Source organism: Rattus norvegicus, chromosome 1 (genome assembly GCF_036323735.1).
Source record: "Rattus norvegicus strain BN/NHsdMcwi chromosome 1, GRCr8, whole genome shotgun sequence".
In the NCBI taxonomy this organism is placed as follows: Eukaryota; Metazoa; Chordata; class Mammalia; order Rodentia; family Muridae; genus Rattus; species Rattus norvegicus.
Window position 1 is genome coordinate 214,924,045 of NC_086019.1, and position 23,448 is coordinate 214,947,492.

The following is a 23,448-nucleotide window of genomic DNA, read 5'->3' on the forward strand; positions in this document are numbered from 1 at the left end:
TTCACTCATTTCTCCTCTTGTTACCCACAACCACCCTATCCTCACTGCTCTCCCCATCCAAGTCTACCTATTGAACTCACTCTCTCCAGACACCAAAGCCTGGAGATGCTGCCGCCTCCTCCAGACAGCCCATTCCGATGCAGTTCTCCGGTCTGGTCACCTTAGACATTGACCTCCCTTGTGCCGTGATGATTTCTGACATGCTGTCCACTCAGAGAAGCATATGGGAGCTAAGTACAGCCACAGCATGGGGCCTCGGATGTACAAGCTCGTGAAAACGTGACAGGAGAGAGAACTAAGTGAGTCCAGGTTGACTTAGTTCAACACCTGAGTCTCTCACTCTCATGGGCATTTTAGCATGCTGGCTAGCTGTAGCGGCTGCCTACCTGTTCTGTACCCACTCAGAGGTTCAAGGCAGAGACTTAGTGTGTGCATCCCCTGCTCGGTCACACATCTGGCCACAGACAAATTGGTGGGATCCCTACTTCCTTTTGCAGATTTCCTTGTCAGCAGTTCCCCTGCCTCAGGGAATTTAGATTTAGAAAGGTGACAATGAGGCTGGAGATCCAGCCTATGTTCCTTTGCATTGGACCTCAATTCCCCCCAGATGAGATGAGGACAACGGACAAGTCCCACACCCCTGATGCGACCTGACAGGTAACAGAGGAACCTGAGCTCAGCTTCAGATTAGAGGAGACTAGAAGAATTTAGATAGAAATGAAAAAAAAGAAAGAAAGAAAAAAAGGAAGAAAAATCTATTTCCATGTCGCAAATTAAAAATACATTGAATGTGTAAGATTTCTTAAGTACATAATTTCTTTTTTAAAAAAGAAGTCAGGGGGCTGGGGATTTAGCTCAGTGGTAGAGCGCTTACCTAGGAAGCGCAAGGCCCTGGGTTCGGTCCCCAGCTCCCAAAAAAAGAACCAAAAAAAAAAAAAGAAGTCAGTTTGAATACATTGAATTTAGGATCATCCTGGGACAGAAGACAGCAAGGACAAGAGTGAGTAAGAAGGTGATGGGGATGCTCATTTTGGCTACCATTTCTCTCTCCCACTTTAGCTGGAGCACCAACTCTATTATATACGTATGTACTCAATATACTATTAACTAAGAGGTTTCGGATGCTTTGCTTTTTTTTTTTCAAGGCCACTTTAACTAATGAAGAGAAGAGGCCCAGGAAAAGGTGTTTTTCACGGAAGGTCATACAAGTCCATCATGCAGCAACCCTCAGTAGCTTTGATTCAGGGATCAGGAACCCATGCACATCCGCTGGGGGCCGGGGGCGCTGCCCGGATACAGCGGCCCCTCGCTGAGCTGTTGGGCTCTGTGTACTCTGGCTCAACCCCACAGCCTCAGGGAAATCACCAGGCGCCTTCAAACAACATCCCACTGGGACAGGAACAGACGGACAGCCCAGGCCAACTAGGAACTAGAAAAGAACATCTCTGTGAGGGTGAACACCCAGACGGGGGGTTAGCTGCAGCAGCCCAGCTTGCTGCGAGCCTCCCAGTCAAAACCTTCCTAAAACAACCCTTTGGCGGCCTTGGAGTATAATTTAATCTTCCTTTGATGACTCCAGATCTCACCCTGCCTCAGGCCACTCGGAGAACATCAATAATTGCTGAGTCCAGGTGGTAAGCCAAGAGGAGGGGCTGGGACAGGGTACATCAGCTGACCTCGCCTTGAGGTAGAGGGAAGAGCTGGTAGACACTGCAATAGGAGGATCCCAGCCCTAACTTGGAGGCTAGATGCCATCTTTAAGAAAGGGGCCCAGGAAGACAATGGGAGACCTCAACCAGACAAAGCAGAGAACCCCAAGTGGTCTCTTCTCTGACCCCACCTCCCAGAGCAGGTGGAATAGGGCATCTCCCAGGGGTCCCTGGAAATAGTGACAGTCGGCTAAAAGCAAGCCAGTCATGGCTTAAAAGGCAGTACAGGTTAAGCAACTTTGTTAAGAAAGAAGCAGGGGTTGGGGATTTGGCTCAGTGGTAGAGCGCTTGCCTAGCAACCGCAAGGCCCTGGGTTCGGTCCCCATCTCCGAAAAAAAGAAAAAAAGAAAGAAGCAGACTTCATAGAAAACTCTGATTCAAACCAGAAGCATGAGTGAATGCTGGTAATCCTAGTACTTGAGAGGAGGCTAAGGCAGGAGGATTGCTGTGAGTCTTAAAGGTCAGTCTGAACTATGTAGTGAGATCCGGACTCAAACACCCAAAGAGGGGAGGAAGGTGGAGAGAGGAGAGAGAAGAAGAGGAAGAGAGGGAGGGAGGGAGGGAAGGAGGGAGAGAGAGAGAGAGAGAGAGAGAGAGTGTGTTTAGATGATTAAGGGCAGAAATGGACTTGAAGCCACACCCCTGACCTACTTCCTGCTGAGGACCCTAAGCTAGTTAGTGCACAGCTCCCTAACTGACAATGCTAACAGTAGGACCTGCCGAAAGTGTCCACCAAGTTTCGAGTTGGCTGCTAGACCCTGTCTTAGACATGTGCGTAGGAGAACAGACAACCACATACACAAAACTCTCTGCCTAGGTAGGCTCTGGGTGAGACTGAATGTATTGATTCAGTTTGTGTTGGCTTGTTAAGGTTTCTGTTTTACACAAGAAGTGCACATTGTTGGGTAATTAAACTATACTCATAGAAATAAACAAAGCCATCGGGACTGTAGAGAGAAGCCAAAGAGCAGCTGGGGGGCAGTAAGTCCACAGGTAGATGGAAGAATGGAGACTCAGGCAGAGATGGCCCTGGGTTTTCCTCTACAACCATAAGGATCAGTGCTTGGGACTTTCTGTCTGAGTGTGCCCTAACATTCTCCACGAACCTACTCGGGAGCTGGGCAGGAAAAGATGGTGGGTGCATGGCAGGAACGGTGCCTCCCATGCCCAGAAGCACCGCTCTCATCGGTTGCTCTCAGCTCCAGGTCCTCTGAATCAGCTCGGAGGCTCTCTGGACCCTCAGACTCGAATCCCTTCCCAGATTCTCTCTTAGGAAACATGCCCTGGGCTACTAAGCCCTTTGTCCAGCCAGCAGCTCTCTAGGCTCAGCCACACTCCACTCCCCAGCCCCCTCTCCACCCTCTCAACAGCCTTGGCTGAGGCAGCCCTTTCGGGAGAGCTGGGCTTGGTGGGTGCACAGCATTCTCCCTGCCGGATGTTAATCTTCCAAAGAAAGTCAAACATTAGCCCAGGAAACAGCTTATGCCTTATATAAGGCACCCCAGGGGAGACACAAACAGCTTGTTAGAGCTGAGCTGTCCTACCACAGCAGCCGCCGGACCCTAGGACAGAGCACGGGCCACCGCCGCATCCACCTCCAGTCCAACTGGATCCAGCTCCAACCACCAGGTGAGACGGGATTGAAGGCCCCCAAGTCTAGCACCCAAGAACACCCCAAAGCCGGGCCCTGCTTCCTCACTGTAACACTGTAATTGGTCAAATCCCTAATGCCTTCAGGGACCTGCTTGGACTCTACTGATACTCCAGCACAGGGGACTTACCCCAGGGAACAGCAAGGAGGCTTTGAGCTTGAGGAGATCCTTCTTAGCCCACACGAAGCAATCAGGGATGTGTATTATCCTCACCCTCCCCCATATCCAGCCTGTGCAACCAACATCCCAATCCGGACCTTTGATTCCTACTATGTGGCCCTGTGCCCACATACCTATGACCTACAAGCACAGGGGACACATGCCTGCATTCACGTGGCTTTTGCGGTGCAATTTTTTTTTTTGCCCCATCCCCTCGCGGTGCAATTTAAATGTACACATACCACTGCACCCACACTGGTATCCCATATCCCTCCATGCAGCTGGGTACAGCTTTATTCATCCACACACCAGAACCCTCCCATCTTCACACATGCACGAAACACGTCTCCACACATGTGTTCTCACATATGCAACTAGGTACATCTTCATGCATGTGGTTCTATGATGCTCCACAAGCCTACATATAACATACACCCACATATACACACACCTCTTCTTGGCCTGATGCCTTGCCTACAGTTTTGGTTCATCTTGCCTGGTGCCATGACCTTCTCCGAGATTCTGGACCGTGTCGGAAGCATGGGCCCCTTCCAGTACCTGCATGTGACCTTGCTGGCCCTCCCAGTCCTCGGAATAGCCAACCACAACTTGCTACAGATCTTCACAGCCACCACCCCTGTCCACCACTGTCGCCCGCCCCCCAACGCCTCTATAGGGCCCTGGGTACTCCCCTTGGACCCAAATGGGAAGCCTGAGAAGTGTCTCCGCTTCGTACATCTGCCAAATGCCAGTCTTCCCAATGACACCCAGAGGGCCACCGAGCCGTGCTTGGATGGCTGGATCTACAACAGCACCAGAGACACCATTGTGATAGAGGTAGGTCTGGCACCCTCTCTCCCTCCCCTCACCTTAGGTACTACCATACACTGTGCGCCACTTGTGGATAGAAAAGGCACAGGGGCCTAGGTTTCCTTGGATTAAAGGACAGGGAACTGGGCAAAGAGGTAGGGTCCCAGCGCTAACACACAAGAACTGAGCGGTTTGATGGCTTCATGCTCAGAGGCCAAGCATTCTTTCAACAATCTACAGCATGGTATTGAGCTCCGGGGATTCAAAACTGTACAGCCCCTCCTCCTACAAGGGTGTTATTGAATGACTTGTTACCTGATGCTATGCAGTGACCTTGGACTGTGACTTTCCATCCTTGGACCAGTTATAGGGACAAGAAAGGAGGAGCTTGGGATGAAAGCTCTCTAAAGAAGCATCCCTGGAGCTAAGAGTGGAACAGCAGGCAAGGGGTTAACCAGACTAGAAGAGGAACATTCCATCCTGTGCAAAGCTTTGCAGGACTGGGGGTTGGGGCGGCTGGGTAGTAGAGGGATTTCACATTGCAAGGGTTGAAAGGTTCCTGGGTAGATCCAGAGGGTGTCAGTCACCCACATAAGTGTCTTTAGGGTCTCACTTCTCAGTCACCCTCATGCAGTGGCTGAGACTCTCACCTATCATTTCCAGGAAGTAGAGTTAAATCAAATCCTCCAATGAACTGACAGGCCAGTTAGGAGACTGTGATGGGAGGAAGATTGGGAACCCAGAACTGGTGTTTGCTGAACGTCAACTGACTGTCAGGCATATCTGAGTCTCTCCGCAGGGCTCTCTGGTGTGTGAATGTATAACGCTGTCTTTTTTGCTGTTGACGGTTAGGCTCCCAGAGCCAGGGAAGAGAGGTGACTGTTCAGTGTAATACAGTTTCACAGCTGGATTTTAAAGCAAAATATCCCTCAGTACAAAGTTCAAGGGGAGCTTTAACCAAAAGATCCCAGAGAGGCTTCATAAATGGACACCCTGTGATCCCCACAAGTGCAGGATCCAAACATTGCTTTATTAGAAGACCTTTGCCTTGCAAATACAGTCCCGGGTTATCACCCTATGGGCCTCAGCTTCCTGGAACCCCAGGGAGTTTGGTCCCTTTATCTCCATTTCACAGATGAGGAAATAGAGGCCAGCCCTGAGTTTCTTCTGTGGGTAGAGGTAGGATTTGTATCCCAGACCATCTACACCATCTACATAATTATCTGTGCAGTTAACAAATATTTATTCTCTATAAAGCATTTATTATACAGCAGACCCTGTTCTAAATGCCTTGCAAATACTACCAGTTTTGAACTTTTTGATAGCTATAAAGTAATGAGTATTCAAACCCCATCTTTCAGATGGAAAGACTGAAACCCAGAGAGGTTAGGTCACACCATGAGTAAGTGGGGCTGGGGCTGGGCATGAGAGCTGGGCATCAGAGCTGGGCTCCTGAGTACAGCATTTGTTACATTCATGTCCTCTAGTCTACCTCTCTTCCCTGATACATCCATTATTCTTCAGTTGTCTTTCTCCTCTGTGCCAATCATAGTGTTCAGAATACGAGTATCCAAAACATTAGGCACATTAGTGTTACAGTGTAGAATGTTGAGGCCTCAAAGGCAAAGAAGCCATTAGTTTCCCAGATGCTTACCATCAGAGGGGCCACAGGTACTACCCTGTAAGGGTCTGCAAGCTTCCTGAGACAGGACTCACTCCTGTGTCCCCAGCACCTGGAATAAAACCTCGCAAAGCAGGGGGATAAACTTTTGTGGAAGGAATAAATAAATGTTCCGTAATCTTAAGTTTCTGCAAACCCAGCAAAGAGGTTTCTAACCAGCACAGGGGTAGGAGGTCCTAGAGGGCTTGTTGGAGTCAGCCATGCTTGCTCTGAACATAAAAGAGAAGGGGGAAAGTAGGGAGTGAGTCCGAGTGGGCAGTGTGCCCTGGATATGAAGCTCAGAATGCTAAATGCAAAGTCACGGACACATAAAGACTGAAGAATAGAGACATGGAGGCTACTGGACACGGGACAGGAGAGAGCAGCAAGAGGGCCTAGTGTGGTCGCTAAGGCAAAAGTGTGGCCTCTCTAACAAGGGAAGAGGAGTCTTTAAGAGTGTGACAGGCTCGCTCAGGTGACCTTATGAAGAGCCTCACTCTGCGGGACACAGAGTGGCCTGTAGAGACAGTTTTAGTCTAGCGGCAGCATAAGCTGGTAGTGAACTGCACAGGACTCCAAGATGTAGGTGCAGGTAGATGGAATGGTGGGTTTAGACAGCAGAGAACAGGGAATTGGAATTTATGGGCCCTGGTGGCTAAACAGATGTGGGAGGTAAAGAGCAGATAGGAAATCAGAGACATGCCCATAAGTTTCCCAATGTATGCATGACTTGCTGTGCATCTGGGAAGATAGTGCAAAGGAATAAGAAGCACCACCCATTACTTCCAGAAACATAGAACATAGAACAAACAGCCTAAAGAAAAAGGCGGGCACAGTGCCTCCGGTAGGAGATTGAGGCCAGCCTAGGCTAAATACTTCTAGGCCACCCTGGGATATACAGGAAAATCCTGTCCTGGAGGTGGGAAGAAGGTGGAGAAGGAAGAACTGAAGAAAAAAAAGGGCAGACTTACAAGGAATCGTGAGACGTTCTCATCAGGAGCACGGTGTGTGAGCTCCTAGGTACCAGAAGGGAATAGGTGCACCCATGAGTTCACTTAGATCCTCACAGCCCTCTGACTTCCGCCTTGTATCATGTTTACATAGATGAGGAAACTGAAAGGTAGATCACTAGCCAAGGTACAACATTCACACAGGCTTAAGTAGAGAATTCAAGTCTCTAAAGTAGGACTCCAGAGGCCATGCTCCTGAAGGCTACACAGGACCCGACCTGTAATCCATCCACCCTGCACCCCACTGAGGGAACTGGGTGATCTTGACTTATCCACAGATGTCCAACCTCACCCTATAGTAACTCCTCCAGGACAGGGACAGTACTCTCCCACCTCTATCTGCCATCACAGGACTAGGTATTCAGTAAGTGATTAAGCAATGCTAACCACAAGATAAGCTCCACCTGCATCTACAGAGACACTGCTGACCACTGGGAAGCAGCTTCCTTTCCAGGTCACTCCTCAGGTGAGCTTCTGGAAGCTGTGCCAAGAGCAGAGGTTAGGGGCCCTCATAGCAAGTCAAGCTTCAATTCACCTCTGTGCCAGCCAAATTTCCAGTCACCATTCCATTCCTTGAGATGATATGAGTCTGCACAATGCAAGGGGTCAGCAAATCCTCAGGGGGCTGCACCCTTCTCCATGTCAGACCTCATTTAGCTCTGTATTAAGCTATAATTCCCTGAGGACCTTGCCATGGCAAGCCTATAAGAAGGATCTCTGCCCTCCCCATCCACTGGAACGTTAATGACCAAACAGAACTAGAAGAGCAAACACAGAGCACCCTGATCTTCTGCTCATTCAACCATGGCAAATACAGGTTCTGAGTGCTTAGGATGGGGTAGGGTGGAGTTCTGCCTCCCATGTGAGAAGGGCGATCAGGACTGTTCAGGAACTCTAACTAGGACATCAAGAGGAAACAAAGACCTTTCTTGTATGTCTGGAAAGCATGAGAGCCTGGATGCTGAGCCCTGGGTTCCCTGGAGCGCAACTCACATACACTGAAGCTCAGCTGATAGTCACTGGGCCTGAGCCCAACCTCAAGTGAGCAGAGTGCCCCCTTCTAAAGCCCCTGGCCTTCCTCTCTGGGTCTTGTACCTTCCTGTCCTCCTCCCAGTGCCACAAGAAGCCCATGATCTCTACCCCAAGGAGAACCCTTGCAGGACCCCTGTTCAACCACCTCTGACCACCCCTATCCTCCTCACCCAGATTCAGGACATGTATCCATCTGTCTCTTGTGTTCAGCCCCAGTCCTGTTTCACATTCCCACTGGCTGCTTGCCACCCTGCTGCAGATACTCTCTTCTCTTACGTTTTTCTCAGCCTCTGACCTAGCTCCCTACTAAGGACTTGGGATTTCACTCTGGCTACATTTCTGGCCAGCCTGACCCCAGTGATAGCCTCTATGTAAAAAGCTCCTGATCATCTTCAAAGCTCACTCAGTGGACACCTACTGTGCGCAGGCCTGGAGCTACTGCTTCACTTCCCACACTTTTCACTGTGAGCAAGTCAGGTATTATCCTTACCAGAACTGTCTATTGCATCATATGTCACGTGCCATTGGGCATATGACAGAAACAACAACAGTAACAATCAATAATAGTAATTACCATGAGTTGAGTGCACAGAGTCTTCCAGATTTAGGGCGAGGCATCCTTTCTTCCTTAAATCATTCACAGATCCAAGAAGCAGGCATCAGATACCTACAAAAACAGCTGAGGGGGCTGGGGATTTAGCTCAGTGGTAGAGCGCTTACCTAGGAAGCGCAAGGCCCTGGGTTCGGTCCCCAGCTCCGAAAAAAAGAACCAAAAAAAAAAAATAAAAAATAAATGTTTAAAAAAAAAAAAAAAAAAAAAAAAAAAAAAAAAAAAACAGCTGAGGACTCTGACCACATAGAACTTAAATATCCGTCCCAGGGCTGGAGACATGGCTTCAGTCAGTGAAGTGCTTGCCACATAAGGGTGAGGACCTGAGTGCCATCCAAGCACTGACATTGAAAAGCTGGGTGCAGCAGTTCTAGCCTGAAGTCCCAGCACAGGATGAGACTGGAGGATTCCCTAAGACTAAGTAGTCAACCAACTTATCTGACCAGGAAGCTCTATGTCCAGTAAAAAGCCCTGTCTCAAAAAAATTGATGGAGAGCAATCAGAAAAAATACCTCTGGGAGTTGGGGATTTAGCTCAGTGGTAGAGCGCTTGCCTAGGAAGCGCAAGGCCCTGGGTTCGATCCCCAGCTCCGAAAAAAAAAGAACCAAAAAAAAAAAATACCTCTGATTTTCACATGTGTCTGCACACAAACATGTACACCCATATAAGTGTGCACTGGAGCACACATGCACACATAAACACACACACACACAAATATGTACACCCATATAAGTGTGCACTGGAGCACACATGCACACACACACACACACACACACAAATCTATCCCAAAATGCATAACTCCTAACCAACACAATTTGTATCCAAAGATACTTGGCTACTTGGCTTGTCCTCTTTGGTCCTCATGGCCCCCAATAGTTCCATCAAGGACGTAAGAATGCACAGGTCCACGCAACAATATTCCCTAAGGTCTGACCTGGCTCCAAAGGTAAAGGTAAACTGTTTGATTCCCTAACTCAGATGGATAGGCACATTGTTTGAAGTCTTGGTTGAATCAGCTTTCTCTACATGCAGCAAGAAGCCCATTCTTTGTTGAATTATAGGCTGCCTCCTGAATGACTTGTGGTGACTATCATCCAGTCTCCTTACCTCCAAGGGACTTCTTTGGCCACTCTTCTTGCTGCCCTAACTCCCAAACCTGTATCTTTGGACCTTGACCAGGCAGCCCAGCAGGCTCTGACCTGAACACAATGCCACGGTTGGCTATGCTGTCTCACAGAACAACAACTCCCATGTTTAAGCCTTCTTTCTGGCAGCCCAGGGCTTAGAACACAGTACACAGTGGGGCTTCTGGGAGTTGTGGTCCTGGTTGAGGACATCAGTAGATCTTGCAGACCTGAGCTGGAGTCACTGCCTTGAAATGAACCAAGCTACACTTGAGCAAGCTATCTTTCATGGGGGTCACAGGTTCTCTGTGAAAATGAGATCTTAGCAGCACCAGCTTTGTGATGCTGTTCTGCCTTGGCTTGCAAAGCTGCCTCCTGGGCAGAGTAGCCCTTCTCTTTCCTCCCTCCCATCTTCCTGCTGGACTAGGTCGTGCAGAAAGACAAGGCTGAGGTTTCTGTCCTTTTCTTCTGGAGCCAGCTCCTTGGGGCTTAGTTATGCTCTAAGACTGAGGAAAGAAATCCAATATAGGACTAGGCTATGAGGAGCAAGTGAGTAGGTTATGGAGAACCACCAGGAGCTGATGGAAATTACAAACCTAGGCCATGCCCAGGGCAGAAGAAAAGCACTAAGAAGCTAATATCTGTTTTCCTCCAATTAGCATGTTACCTTTCCCTCTCTGGGTCTCATCAGTAAAAGTATGTATAATAGACAAGTCCTGTTTATTTATTCATTGATTATTCATTAAACAAACGCTAATATATATTATAACCAACTATTCTGACTGTTGCCAGGGATAAAAAGCAAAGTGAGATGCCTTCTGTCTCCAAGAGGCTACAGCAGGTAGGAGAGGAAGACAGACAGATGAACAGCTAAGATGCTCCATAGCACTGGTTCCTGATGGTGGCAGTAAAAACATCTAGGGAGACAAGGAACCCTGGGAGTCAGGCTTCTCAGACATTCACCTCACACATGAATTGACCACCTGGAGAAGCCCCTGACACTTGGAAAAGATTATCAAACAGACAACATTCCTGAGTAAGGGGGTCCTAACACATGAAAAACAGCAAAGGAATCGTTTTTATAGACTCAGAGTAAAACATGACAAGATCCAAGGGCTGCCCCAGCCTTTGGAGCCCCAGCCAAAGGCAACACAGAAAACATTCCCGGTGTCTTGAATATTCGAGCCTTCTGCTACAGGCTACACCAGGACCCTCTCAGGGGCTTTGCTCATGAAGTCCTACAGAACGCATCCAGGATGCTCTCTAAACGCTTCCTCTCTCAGAAACTTGGGTGCCTTTAAAAATCCACCCTATCGCTCCACGCCTGCCTCCCTCATCTATCCCAAATCCCTCTCTCATCACTGCCTATCAAGCCTATAGATGTTTCACACATAGCAAAGATGCAGTTTATTCATTTCCAGCAAAATTCTCCAGACCCGGTAGCTTAAAACAACAGATTTTATTATCTCACAGATTTGGAGATTAGAACCCCAAAGCCCACAGGATCGGTGTGTGCTCTACAAAGGCCCTGCAAGGGGTCCTCCCTAACTCTTCTAGTTTCAGGCGGTTGCTGGCAAGCCTCAGCATTGCTTGGCTTGTGTGTCCATCACTCCAAGCCCCGCCTCCATCCTGTCCTGTCTGTCGTCCTCTTCCTACAAGAGTCTACCCTGCCTAGCATTGTCTCACTGCCCCCCACAGTTTGTGTTGCCCTACAGGGCAGTGACAGCCACATTTTCCACTTCTGATGAGCTTTGTCACCCGTGAAATCTCTGAAAGCAATTTGCAGTGTAATTGAAGTATGCTTTATTTTTAATATTTAACCAGTAAGTCTTTTCTTTAAATTTTCCTGAAAAGCTTAAGACAGAATGCCATAAAGTACCAGAAGCCTCTCTAGACACCCCGCCATGCTTCTCTTCCCTCCTGTATTCTGTCACTTCCTGCTATACTGTTTCCTCCTCTGCCTTCATGACATACCATGTAGACTCCCTTCCCTGTTAAAAAATGTTACTGGACTTGTTGGCTCACTTGAAGCTAGCCTGAAGACCTGAAGTTCTCATCCAACCTCCTCCTGCCTCACTTCCAGAAGAAAAAGGTAGAAAAAAATAAAACTCTCCTGGGGCTCTGTGATCTCTCCCCACATTTTACTTCCAGAACACTCTTGGAAGGCATTTGTCGAGAACATTCTTCACTTCATTACGCAAGCAATTCAGGATGTCTGGAGTGAAGAATGTGTGCTGGGATTAGCAGGAGATTAGAGCAGACAGGTTGACCAGGCCAAAGCATAGCAGGCCTTAGAAATCTCTCAGCAGGGGAGTGAGTGTCTTTACCTAGTGGACCAGAGGGAACCAAAAAATATTCTTAGCACAGTAAAAACCTAAAAGCCATTCATGTCATTGGAAAAAGAATGGGAGAGACTGGTCATGAGCCTGTCACAGTAGTCTTTTCTGAGACTGTTTTCTCCCCTGTGAAATGAATGTAATGTAGATGCTGTGAGGGTTGGAGAAATTAAAGTATAGAAAAGCTCACTTTTAGGACAGTGAGCCTGAGTAAACATCAGTGGTCACTATTCATTCAAGGGCGAGATGATGAGGACTATATTAAGGCAATCTGATGAAATAGAGGGGTTCAGCAGTTGAGAGCACGCCCCTGCAGGAGGACCTGGTTTCTATTTCCAGAATCCCCCTGGCAGTTCACAACCATCCATCCTTAGCTCGGGTTCCAGAGGATCTGACATCCACTTCTGACCTCTGGAGGTCACACATGTGGTGCATACACACATATGCAGACAAAACACTCATACATATAAGATAAATAAATCTTAAAAAAACAGACAAATCCAGATTCAAAAACAAACACACTGGGTGTGGTGGCACCACCTTTAATCCCAGCATTCAGTGGGCAAATGCAGGTGGGTCTTTGTGTGTTCTAGGCCGAATTTGTCTTTGAGTTCCAGGACAGCTAGGGCTATGTAAAGAGACCCTGTCTGAAATATATACAAACACAGGGCCAGCAGAGTTTTGATCTGTGTGAGGCAAGAAAGAAATGCACTTCAACACAAATCAGTAGTGGGTGTTGGTTCAAATTTCTAGATCAGACCCCAGACAGTTTATCCTAAGCATATTTAAGTACATACAATTTTGGAAACTTTTTCTGGTGACAATTAACTCAACCTTATGCAGGCACAATAAAGATTAAACAATGAGTACATCTAAACTCTTTGCAAAATACATGGGATCTCTTCCATAAAAATGGGTTCTTACAGGGGCTGGAGAGATGGCTCAGAGGTTAAAAGCACCGACTGCTCTTCCACAGGTCCTGAGTTCAATTCCCAGCAACCACATGGTGGCTCACAACCATCTGAATTGGGATACAATGCATTCTTCTGGTGTGTCCGAAGAGAGCGACAGTATACTCAACATACATAAAATAAATAATCTTTTTAATTTAAAATGGGTTCTATAGATTGAGAAACAATGTTGAAGACAAGGGTTTAGTACTGAGGTTCCCAGCCTTCCTTTAATACAGTTCCTCCTGTTGTGGTGTCCCCCAACCATAAAATTATTTCGTTGCGATTTTATCACTGTAATTTTGCTACCGTTCTGAATTGTAATGCAAATATTTGATATGAAGGATATCTGCTTTGTGACCTCTGTAAAAGAATGTCCTTTGGCCCCCAAAGAGGTCACGACCCACATGTTGATAGCCACTAGTCTGAGGAAAAGGAGTGAAACAAGACAGAGTGTCTGGGGGAATCAGGCATGGCCTGGCCCTGCAGACAGCACAGGTCACTAGGCTATCAACTACATACATTCTCAGCCTCCTGGGTGGAAAACAGGTTCTATATGTCTTCCTTTGAAGAGATAGCCCTGCGTGTTTAACATTCCTGGATTCTCTAGTGCATATCTGTGAACACAAGGATACCATGTCCTGTACAGGATGGGAGGAGAGGGGGAGGAGTTAAAAGAGCTACACCAGGCATGCTCTTCTATGTGGAATCTAAAAAGGAAAATTCTCCAAATAGAGTATAGAATCATATTTGTCACAGGCTGGGGACTGAGGACATTGGTGTGGAGTAGGCACAGAGAAGTTACTCATCAGTGGATACACATTGGGGCATTTTCTTTTTCTTTTCTTCTTTTTTTTTAAGGTTTACTTATTTTATGCATGTGAGTTCACTATCATTACCTACAGACACACCAGAAGAGGGCATCGGATCCCATTACAGATGGTTGTGAGCCACCATGTGGTTGCTGGGAATTGAACTCAGGACCTCTGGAAGAGTAGCCAGTGCTCTTAACTGCTGAGCCATCTCTCCAGCCCTACACATTGTAACTGAATGAGCAGAATAAGCTTTGAGTTCTGTTGCACAATGGTGTTACAATGGATTGAATATAAAAACTAAAAGAGGAAACTTTAAATGTTATCAGCACAAAAAATATGAATTAGGAAAAGGAATAGTTAGGTTTCCTTAGCACCATTTAATCACTGCACATACATAAAAAACATGGCAGTGTTCTCCACACAAGTAACATAATTGTGACTTCGTGGATTGAAAGTCATGCAAATTGCAAAAACAAATATTTTTAAAAGACAGGGCGGGGTTGGGGATTTAGCTCAGTGGCAGAGCGCTTGCCTAGCAAGCACAAGGCCCTGGGTTCGGTCCCCAGCTCTGAAAAAAAGAAAAAAAAAAAAAAAGACAGGCCTACTATTGAGTGCGTATGGAAGCTTACGAAGAGTAAAAGGACAAGTCCTGTTAAGTCTGAGATGTTCATGGGATGTGATCCAGGGAGTGTTTTCAAGAAGGCTGCAGACTGATAGTGTAAAGGCCAAAAGAGATGTGCTGCAGAAATCGATTTGGGCTCTTTAGTATAAAGTGTCATCTAAGCCTTAGAAATAGGTGACATTGTCTGGGGAAAGTCGATGGAGAGAAGGATCTAGAGGGAGTCCTGGAGAGGCCATACAGTCTAGCCAAGGAAAAAGGAGCCAGGGATGGGGATGCAAAAAGCAAGAAGAAAAAGGAGCGAGATGGAGGGAAGCTGCCAAGGGTCAGGTCAGCTCAGGATGCAGAAGGTCTGTGGCCGTGTGTGACAACGAAGCTGTAACAGCTTCAGTTCATTGGTCAGGGCAGAACTGAGAACTGTGTGGAGGATGGGCGGCAAGAGAATTTGAGGGAGTGGAGACAGGAAAATTAATGCAGAAAACTGATGGAAAAGCAAGGAGGAGAGAGAGAGAAAGGGGAGAGAAAGGAGGGAGAGACCGGAAGATTAGACCTTAAGAGGAGGAGAATTGATGTCAAGGATATAGGTGGAAGGACTGGCCTTGGATATATGGGGGGAAGGAAGATGCAAACCGTGCTGCAGAACACAGATGGACCTTCCATGGAAGAGCCTAAGGGCAGATCAGATGGACCTTCTGTGGAAGAGTCTAAGGGCAGATCAGATGGACCTTCCGTGGAAGAGTCTAAGGGCAGGTCAATAGAGCAGTTAAGCAGCCTTTGTAAACCACACAACACTTGATCACATACACTTGATGTTGTCATCACACAACCATGGGTCAAGGACCCAAGGAATCCCCACAGGCAGAAAGAACTGGTGCTTAACGGTCAAAGACCATGCTCAGGGGAGCCAAGGGTGTGTGTGTGTGTGTGTGTGTGTGTGTGTGTGTGTGTGTGTGTGTGTGTGTGTGAGCATGGCTGGGGGAACTGGACTCAACTGAACTGAGCTGGCCCTGACTTGCTTTTGTGCAGTGGGACTTGGTGTGCAGCTCCAACAAACTGAAGGAGATGGCCCAGTCGATCTTCATGGCAGGCATACTGGTTGGAGGACCTGTGATTGGAGAACTGTCAGACAGGTAAGGGTTGGAAGCACATTCCACGTACACCCCCTCTTAACTCTGCTCTACCCATGTTTCCCCAAAGAAGCAAAAGCTTGGGGAGATGGGAAGGGTGTGCAGACACCATTCCCTTGCCAGGCCATAGCCTTCTCTTTGACCCAAAGTCCTCACTTGAATCATCCGGCCTCTCTACCCAGGTTTTTAAACACAGTCTTGTGGCTACATAGCGTAAACCTAGGGCAGATGGGTGGGTTAAAGATATGTGGTCTTTTGACCTCTGCTCAGTCAGCTAAGCTGAAATGGAAGAAATAACTCATTAACCCAATGCTCCTTCTGCAGACGTGTTGGATAATAGCAATTACCAGCAAGGCTCTGGTGAAGGAGTTATTTGCTCCACCTGGCCCTTGAGGAAGGATTGGGGGTTGCCTTCAGCCCTTTGCCCCAAAGCCTGCAAAGTCACTCAATTTGGCAGATGCACAGGACTAACCTGGCCCTTCCTCTCTTCTGAGCTGCAGGTTTGGCCGCAAGCCTATCCTGACCTGGAGTTATCTCATGCTGGCAGCCAGCGGCTCTGGTGCTGCCTTCAGTCCCAGCCTCCCTGTCTATATGATCTTCCGATTCCTGTGTGGCTGCAGCATCTCGGGCATTTCTCTGAGCACCGTTATCTTGAGTGAGCCACGTGGAAGTCTGAGGAGGAAGGGTTTGGGGAGCACCAGGCAAAAGCTGAGAGAGTAGGTTTGAGTCAACCCGGAGACCCTACCTCTGGTTTCTCAGGATCCTTCTGAATTTAACATCACAAACATAATGTCAGCAGCTATGAAGCTGTAGGACTTGCCTTGGGTCTGGGTACCTTATGTAGGCATCTGATCCACTGCAGGACGTACACAGAAGTAAGTGACATGATGAAGCTGAGGCACGAAGCAAGGGAAGTCACTTGCCAATAGAAAGACATTAAAAATGAACTGGGGAGGAGAAAGGCCCGGGTTTGAGTCCTATGTCCTTGGGTTTCAGGGGCAATATCTACACAATGGTGATAACTGAACCCTTGGGAGCAGATGAGGTCAGGTAGCTACTGGGAGGAAGAAGCTGATACGACTTCACAGAGAGGTGCCTGGCGCCTGGCAAGACCCTAATCTGGTCCTTGGGCTCCTCCCACAGATGTGGAATGGGTACCCACCTCGATGCGGGCCATCTCATCAACATCTATTGGGTACTGCTACACCATTGGTCAGTTCATTCTGTCCGGCCTGGCCTATGCCATTCCTCAGTGGCGCTGGCTACAGTTAACCTCGTCTGCTCCCTTCTTCATCTTCTCCTTGTTGTCCTGGTATGTGGCCCTCTGATGTGTCCTCTGTCCCCAATTCCACTGGGGACAAATTCCATGTCTAACCTGGCTATCCAACCCATCTGTTCCCAGCTCCCTTGTGCCAGAGTCAGGAAAGGCCCTCTGGGGTTGCAGGGTTACGTGGGCTGAAGCACGAGAGAGCAGGCGTGGGGAACACTGGGGGCTGCCTGCAGCTAAAGAAGGGCATGGGTTGGGATGGATGGGAGGGGCTGGCCCAGCATGAGCACAGAAGCCTCAGCTTCACATGGAAAAGCATAGGTGTCCGTGGGGATGGCCTAAGTTCTACTTGTGAAGAAGAAAAGAAATGGTCCAAACATACGGACCCGATGGTGAAGCTAAGAACAGAAGTGGGAGGCTGTGCAGGCCAGAGGATTCTGAGGGATGAATGTAAGAGATACTTTTAAGTTTCCTCAGGTCTGGGAGATTTTCAGATTTAAAGTACAAAAGAATACCCAAAGTAGAGTCTCAACTTGGAAACCTGTGAAAATCAAGGTGGTTTGGTGGGAGAACCAGAGGAGGCAGAGAACTCATTATCAACCAGTTCAACCCAAAGCCATACAGAAACCCAGGAAATTAGCCAGCGTAACTCACTACTGAAGCTCCAGAAGCCACCAACATTCCAAGGAAAAGCTGTGAAGTTTTAGAGTAACTATTTATAAACTATGCATAAGACCCCAATCCGGACAGTAATTAACCTTCTCTCTGATCTTCTGGCGCCTCTATTTGATGGGAGCATTAATGTCCCTATTCAAAGATGAGAAAACTGAGGCTCAGCGAAGGTGACATGGAAAAATACAGACCTGAGATGGAACTTGAACTAGGACATGAACATAGAATTGTCAGAGACAAATGGCAGTCTGAAAGTGATGGGAGATGGGACTGGAGTGGGGGCAGAAACAGGTACACAAGCTGGGGTGGGAGCAGACAGAGTCAGGAGACAGAATAGACCGTCAGCAGAATACAGGTGAGAGCTCAATGCTCTTTGTCCTGTGACTTGGGGCAGGTCGCACGCACGCTGAGCATCAAGATTTCTCCATAAGACGAAGATGATTTTGCCGATTACCCTAAGTTTTATAGGGTTGGCCTACAGGAAGGCTTGTTATCTGGGAGCCCTTGTGTCTGAGCGTCATTCTCAAGGAGATAAGGCTAGAATCCTGGACTCAGCCATGAAACATGAGTGAGAGCAAGCTCACAAGACTGTCAAGGCAGAAAGGGAAGCTGTAAATCCATGAGAAACAGACTCAGAAAGCTGAGGGCAGGGGTCTGAGGCCAGGTGACCAATGTCCATCCTCCCAAGGCCCTGAAAGAATCCAGACCAAAGAAAGCTAGGGAAGTAGAGGTGAAGAATGGCCTAGCTGCCCAGCCTCAGGTTTGCCACTCCTCCCTAAGCTGCACTGGCCTTAACCTAGCCCCTGAGGCTTTTTGCTAAGGAAGACACTCAACACCAAGAAACCTAGGTTGAAGGGAGAGAAAGGCTTTTTAGAAATAAGGGGAAGAGTGCTGGAATTTGTCCTAACAAGAAGTAACCTAGAGACAAAGATGGGCCAATGTGGAGCTCCACAGAAAGTGCTTTAGTCACCTCAGGCTCTCAGGGCCTCCTACCCCATGGCTCCAGATGCAGATGTCTCAAAAGGGACTCTGGAATGGGAACCACTATGTTTTGACTCTGGCCCCCAGGTGGGTACCAGAGTCCATACGCTGGCTGGTTCTATCTGGAAAATACTCAAAGGCCCTGAAGACACTCCAACGGGTGGCTACCTTCAACGGCAAGAAGGAGGAAGGGAAAAAGCTCACCATAGAGGTAGGTGAGAAGGGGTTGTAGCTGGGGCAGGACTACATATCTGCCTCTCTTGCCTCTCTTTCCTTGGCTTAGAGCTATATCCCATCTGTTCCCCTAATGAATCTTCTAGAATAACTAGACCCGAACCTCCTTCCCTTCCACAAGCGAGGCCCACTAATAGCATCCATCCTTCTCCTATGTCCAAAGGAGCTGAAGTTCAACTTGCAGAAGGACATCACCTCAGCCAAGGTCAAATATGGCTTATCTGACTTGTTCCGGGTGTCCATCCTTCGTCGTGTGACCTTCTGTCTCTCTCTGGCCTGGTAACCTGCCACCTCTTCCTACTCATGCCCTGCACAGGGCTGATGAACAAGGAGGTATCCATCAGGGCAGAGCTTAGGGTACCTGCAAAAGAAATCAAGAGAATGCCTCCTGGGAGCTAAGGCCAGCTTCCATCCCAGACGTCCCACATTCAGCTGAGAGGGCCTGCCTCTCTGAGGTAGCACTACACCATACAGGACATGTGCTCTGGATCTTCCAGTGCCATCTGGCGATAGCACTTTCCCCCCAGTCAGCCTCTCTGTCACTAAAACCCTCTAGCCTAGCTCACCTTCGGGAAGCCCCCAGAGTAGAGATGACCCCGCAGGCTGCTGACTTGCAAGAAGCAATTGTGTGTCTCCCACGCTTCCTCTTCTGGCTGATTCTACATCTTCCCCAAAGTCTTTTTGTGACCTGGTTGTGAAACCATTCTCCATCCTAGTCTTTCCCAGTTAAATTTGTCCTGCGCTTTGAGAGAAAGGAGTCGCCTACTCACTGTTTATAGCTTGACTTTCACCTTTGCCTCTCCAGATAATCTATTTCTACTGAACAAAAATAGGTCATTTCCTGCCTCCTCTAGCTTTCTGAAAATATCTCCAGTCCTGTTATCCTATGGGCCCAATCTTGGGCGACTTTGCCATGAACACCCTAGACCTTTACCATGCCAGACATGACCAATCGATTCCAGCACTTTTCACTGAGCTCAGACACAATCTCACAATTGTACTCAAGCAGTATATATGAATCAGTCATAGATGCCACAATAATCAAAACTATTTTCATCCTGGTAATCCATAGATGGCTGTGGGAAGAGACCTCAGCTTGGCTGGAGGTACTGACCAATGCCTCTCTGTCTCTCAGGTTTTCTACTGGTTTTGCCTACTACAGTTTGGCTATGGGGGTAGAAGAATTTGGAGTCAACATCTACATACTCCAGATTATCTTTGGTGGGGTTGACATCCCAGCCAAGTTCATCACAATCCTCTCCTTAAGTTATCTGGGCCGGCGCATCACTCAGAGCTTCCTCCTGCTCCTAGCAGGAGGGGCCATTTTGGCCCTCATCTTTGTGCCTTCAGGTGAGAGGTTACCCTAGGACCCTCTGGAAGAAGCTGCCACCAGCTGGAAAGTGAGCCCTCCTCCAATTTACTGTGTTGGCCTAGAACAGATTCCTATTTTTTGTAGGGCTCCAGTTATTCTCCTAAGAAACAATTCAATTGGCCTACATAACAAAACATTAGGAGTCTTTACCTAAAAATATTAGGGTTTTTTACCTTCCACTTTTCACACGAGCTTCAGGAAACCCAACGTACAGAACCAAAGTTTGCTAAGGAGTGAGAACATTCAGGTGCTTGTGAACACCAAGACCAATCCCCTAACCCCTTCCCATGCAGAAATGCAGCTCTTGAGAACAGCACTGGCTGTGTTTGGAAAGGGATGCCTATCTGGCTCCTTCAGCTGCCTCTTCCTCTACACGAGTGAGCTCTACCCTACAGTCCTCAGGTAAGTGATGCACCTGGGTCAGAAGCTAACAGACGGGACTGTAGCATCCTCCTCCTGCCCTCTATGCAGGGGTCCCAGGATTGTCCTTTAAAAGTCTTCTACACAAGCTGCCAATCTTTTTCTGCACCCTCCCAGGCAAACAGGTATGGGTATCAGTAACGTGTGGGCTCGAGTAGGAAGTATGATAGCCCCACTGGTGAAAATCACGGGTGAACTGCAGCCCTTCATCCCTAATGTCATCTTTGGGACCACGGCCCTACTGGGAGGCAGTGCTGCCTTCTTTCTGCTTGAGACCCTCAATCGGCCCTTACCGGAGACTATCGAGGACATACAAAACTGGTGAGCTCTCTGCCTCTGGAACCCGTGTCTTCCCTTTGAGCAAACAAGCTAGAGCTCCGGGCTTTTCCTAAACTCTATGTCCCTAGGCACAAGCAAGTCAAGAAAACAAAGCAGGAGTCGGAAGCAGAAAAGGCATCCCAAATAATCCCGCTGAAGACTGGTGGATAGGACCCTAGCTGAGAACAACAGAATCCTCTTTCCTGGCCACAAGAGACTGATCCCAAGCAGTACCCTTCTGGAGTTCCTTGGGCACCTTGGGGGTTGGGGAAAGCCCTAGGTGGGCCCATGCTCTTGGAACAAAAACTTCTGAGAGTTCAGTAAAGGTGTTCTACCCTCACCACCTCCACCAAAGCCCACAACCCAGACCCGGCCTGCTCACAGCTCTAGCCATAGGCTTCCCATACTCCTGCACTCATCCTCCCTGCAGCCCAGCCCTGCCATTCTTCTGTCAACCCTTGCCATATTGGCCATTTCCTCCATTGTCCCACCTCCATTTTCCTTGAGATCCCCTAGCAGTTCTAATGGTTTCTTCTTACCTTGCCCAAACTCTCTCCTTGGTGGGAAATTTCAATAAACCACAATGAAGAACTCAGGCCACGCTTCATGGGGAAGAGGGCTGGCCATGATGTGGACACGTGAGCACACACATGTCCATTTGTACCATATGAACACAGAGATATGGGAACCCAGCTACACGCAAGCTGGCCTGCTATGAGCACATCCATGTGTCCTAGTCTGCTTGTGCAGGTATAACGAACTACCACAAGCTGGATTGTCTAAACAACAGAACTGTGTTGCTCATAGTTCTGGAGGCTGGACAGTCCAACTTGGATCAAGGTATTGGGCATTCAGTGTCTGGTGAGAACCTTCGTATTGTCTCCCCAAAGCTGGTTCCCTCTAGTATTTTCACCAGGCACCAATCCATTTCCTGAGAACAGAGCTGTGTTTGCTTTCTATCACCATGACGAAATACCTGAGGTAAACAACTTAAAAGGAAGGTTTATCTGGGCTCTCAGTTCAAGGTTTTGGTCCATGCTCACCAGGCAGTGTTGCCTCAGAGCCAAGGCAGAGCATCATGACAGGTAGCACTTCATCCTTCTCCAAAGGTTTATATTCCCAAGGTCTGCTAATCAAATACTTCCAGAACCCTACAGATTAGGGTTCCTATTGCTATAGTAAAACACCATGACCAAAAGCCACTAAAGGAGAAAAGGGTTCATTTCATCTTGCAATGTTCAGGTCATACTCACTGTGGGAAATCAGGGCAGGAACTCAAGGCAGGAACTGAAGCAGAGGCCACAGATTGCTTATTGATGGCTCCTCTTTGCTTTCTCAGCCTGCTTCCTTACACCAGCTAAGACCACCAGCCCAGGGGTGGCATCACCCAGAGTGGGCCAGGCCCTGCCACATGACAATCCCCCACAGGTTTATCCACATGCCAGTCTTAGGGAGGGCTTTTTCTCCATTAAGATTCCCTCCTCCTAACAGGACACTTAGCTTGGATCAGCTCTGTTCAAGCATTCAGCAGTGGCTATTGCGACTATATAGGACACGCCAACCTACTCTGTGGACTCCATTATCAACCACAGAGCTAATGACTGCTCTCAAGTGTGTACTTAGAGATTTGAGAGGGCGCTTAATAAACATGAAAAGGATTATATTGTACCCTGCCTCCACCTTCCAGTGATTTCTCACGGGGATAAAACTTCAACCCTCTTACCAGCTCCACCAGAATCAGGTCCCAACCTACCTCGGCCATTTCAGTTTTAACACTTCAGTTCTACATGCTGAAATCCAGCCTCCACTCACTTCTTTCTGCTCATAAACTGCCCTGGCTTTTCACTCAGCATTAGAATGTTCCCCGTTGGGCTTCCACTGTGTTTGGCTCACCCACAACTTATCTTGGGGGTCTCAACTTGTATGACTTCCTCCCAAAAGACTTCTGAGGCTCCAAAGCCTAGATTAGGCACCCTGCAGATTAAATAATGAATTGTGGCCACAGTTGCATCTTGGCATAGATTTCTCCAGAAGTAGATCCCAAGACAAGGATTTGAATGAAAAGTAGTTTATTGGATAGGAGAGTCAGGAAAATAAACAGTGTGGGGGTAAGTCTGAGAGAAGAAGCAAGAGTCAGGAGGACAGGGCGTGAAAAGGCAGAAGGATCCCTCTGCTACCCACCCTGAACCCCGCCCACACCAACCTGCCACCCAGCCTCAGGGGAAATGACATTTACACTGGGTTTGGATGCATGAGTCTTTCTTGCCAACTTTAAACAATTTGGGGCTGGTACCCACTGACTTTGGAGACCTGACTTTTACCGTGAGGTTACCAGGTTTCATTTTAGAACTTGACATCTACTAATGGGGTTTCAACCGCAGAGCCTGAGATTAGCTGACCATAGGGCCAGCAATGCCTTCCCTTTGCTTCACTTGCTCTCCTCCGAAGAACTGCGCTCACTGTGAATCACTGCCCACTACCTTCTGCCCGGCTATTATCAGTCCAGAATCCAAGATGGCTCCCGGCATGTCCCAGCCATGACCCTTCCTGCCCTGCTCCCGGGTGTTTGTT

At 48.1% G+C, this 23,448-nt stretch overlaps 2 protein-coding genes across 9 annotated transcripts in view; one reads left to right on the forward strand and one right to left on the reverse strand.

Annotated features, from left to right (window-relative positions):
* Slc22a25 (solute carrier family 22, member 25) overlaps nt 1-23,448 on the reverse strand; it is a 188,699-nt gene that overhangs the window by 156,208 nt on the left and 9,043 nt on the right. For 3 of the 6 annotated variants that reach the window (XR_010060788.1, XR_010060898.1, XM_039093137.2), the window contains exon 1: nt 3,491-3,965. The exons of 1 other annotated variant lie outside the window; for it this stretch is intronic. The gene's annotated coding sequence lies outside the window, so the exon portion shown is untranslated. 2 more of the 6 variants (XR_010060820.1, XR_010060881.1) reach the window with 2 other exon arrangements.
* On the forward strand, nt 1,462-21,472 carry Slc22a8 (solute carrier family 22 member 8). Of its 3 annotated transcripts, none has more exons than XM_039092475.2 (11): nt 1,462-1,634; nt 3,259-3,338; nt 15,513-15,616; nt 16,114-16,268; nt 16,757-16,925; nt 18,621-18,744; nt 18,931-19,046; nt 19,903-20,117; nt 20,433-20,541; nt 20,677-20,880; nt 20,967-21,472. In XM_039092475.2, the coding sequence occupies exons 3-11, from the start codon at nt 15,549-15,551 to the stop codon at nt 21,046-21,048; spliced, it is 1,242 nt and encodes a 413-aa protein (XP_038948403.1). In that variant the 5' UTR covers nt 1,462-1,634; nt 3,259-3,338; nt 15,513-15,548; the 3' UTR covers nt 21,049-21,472.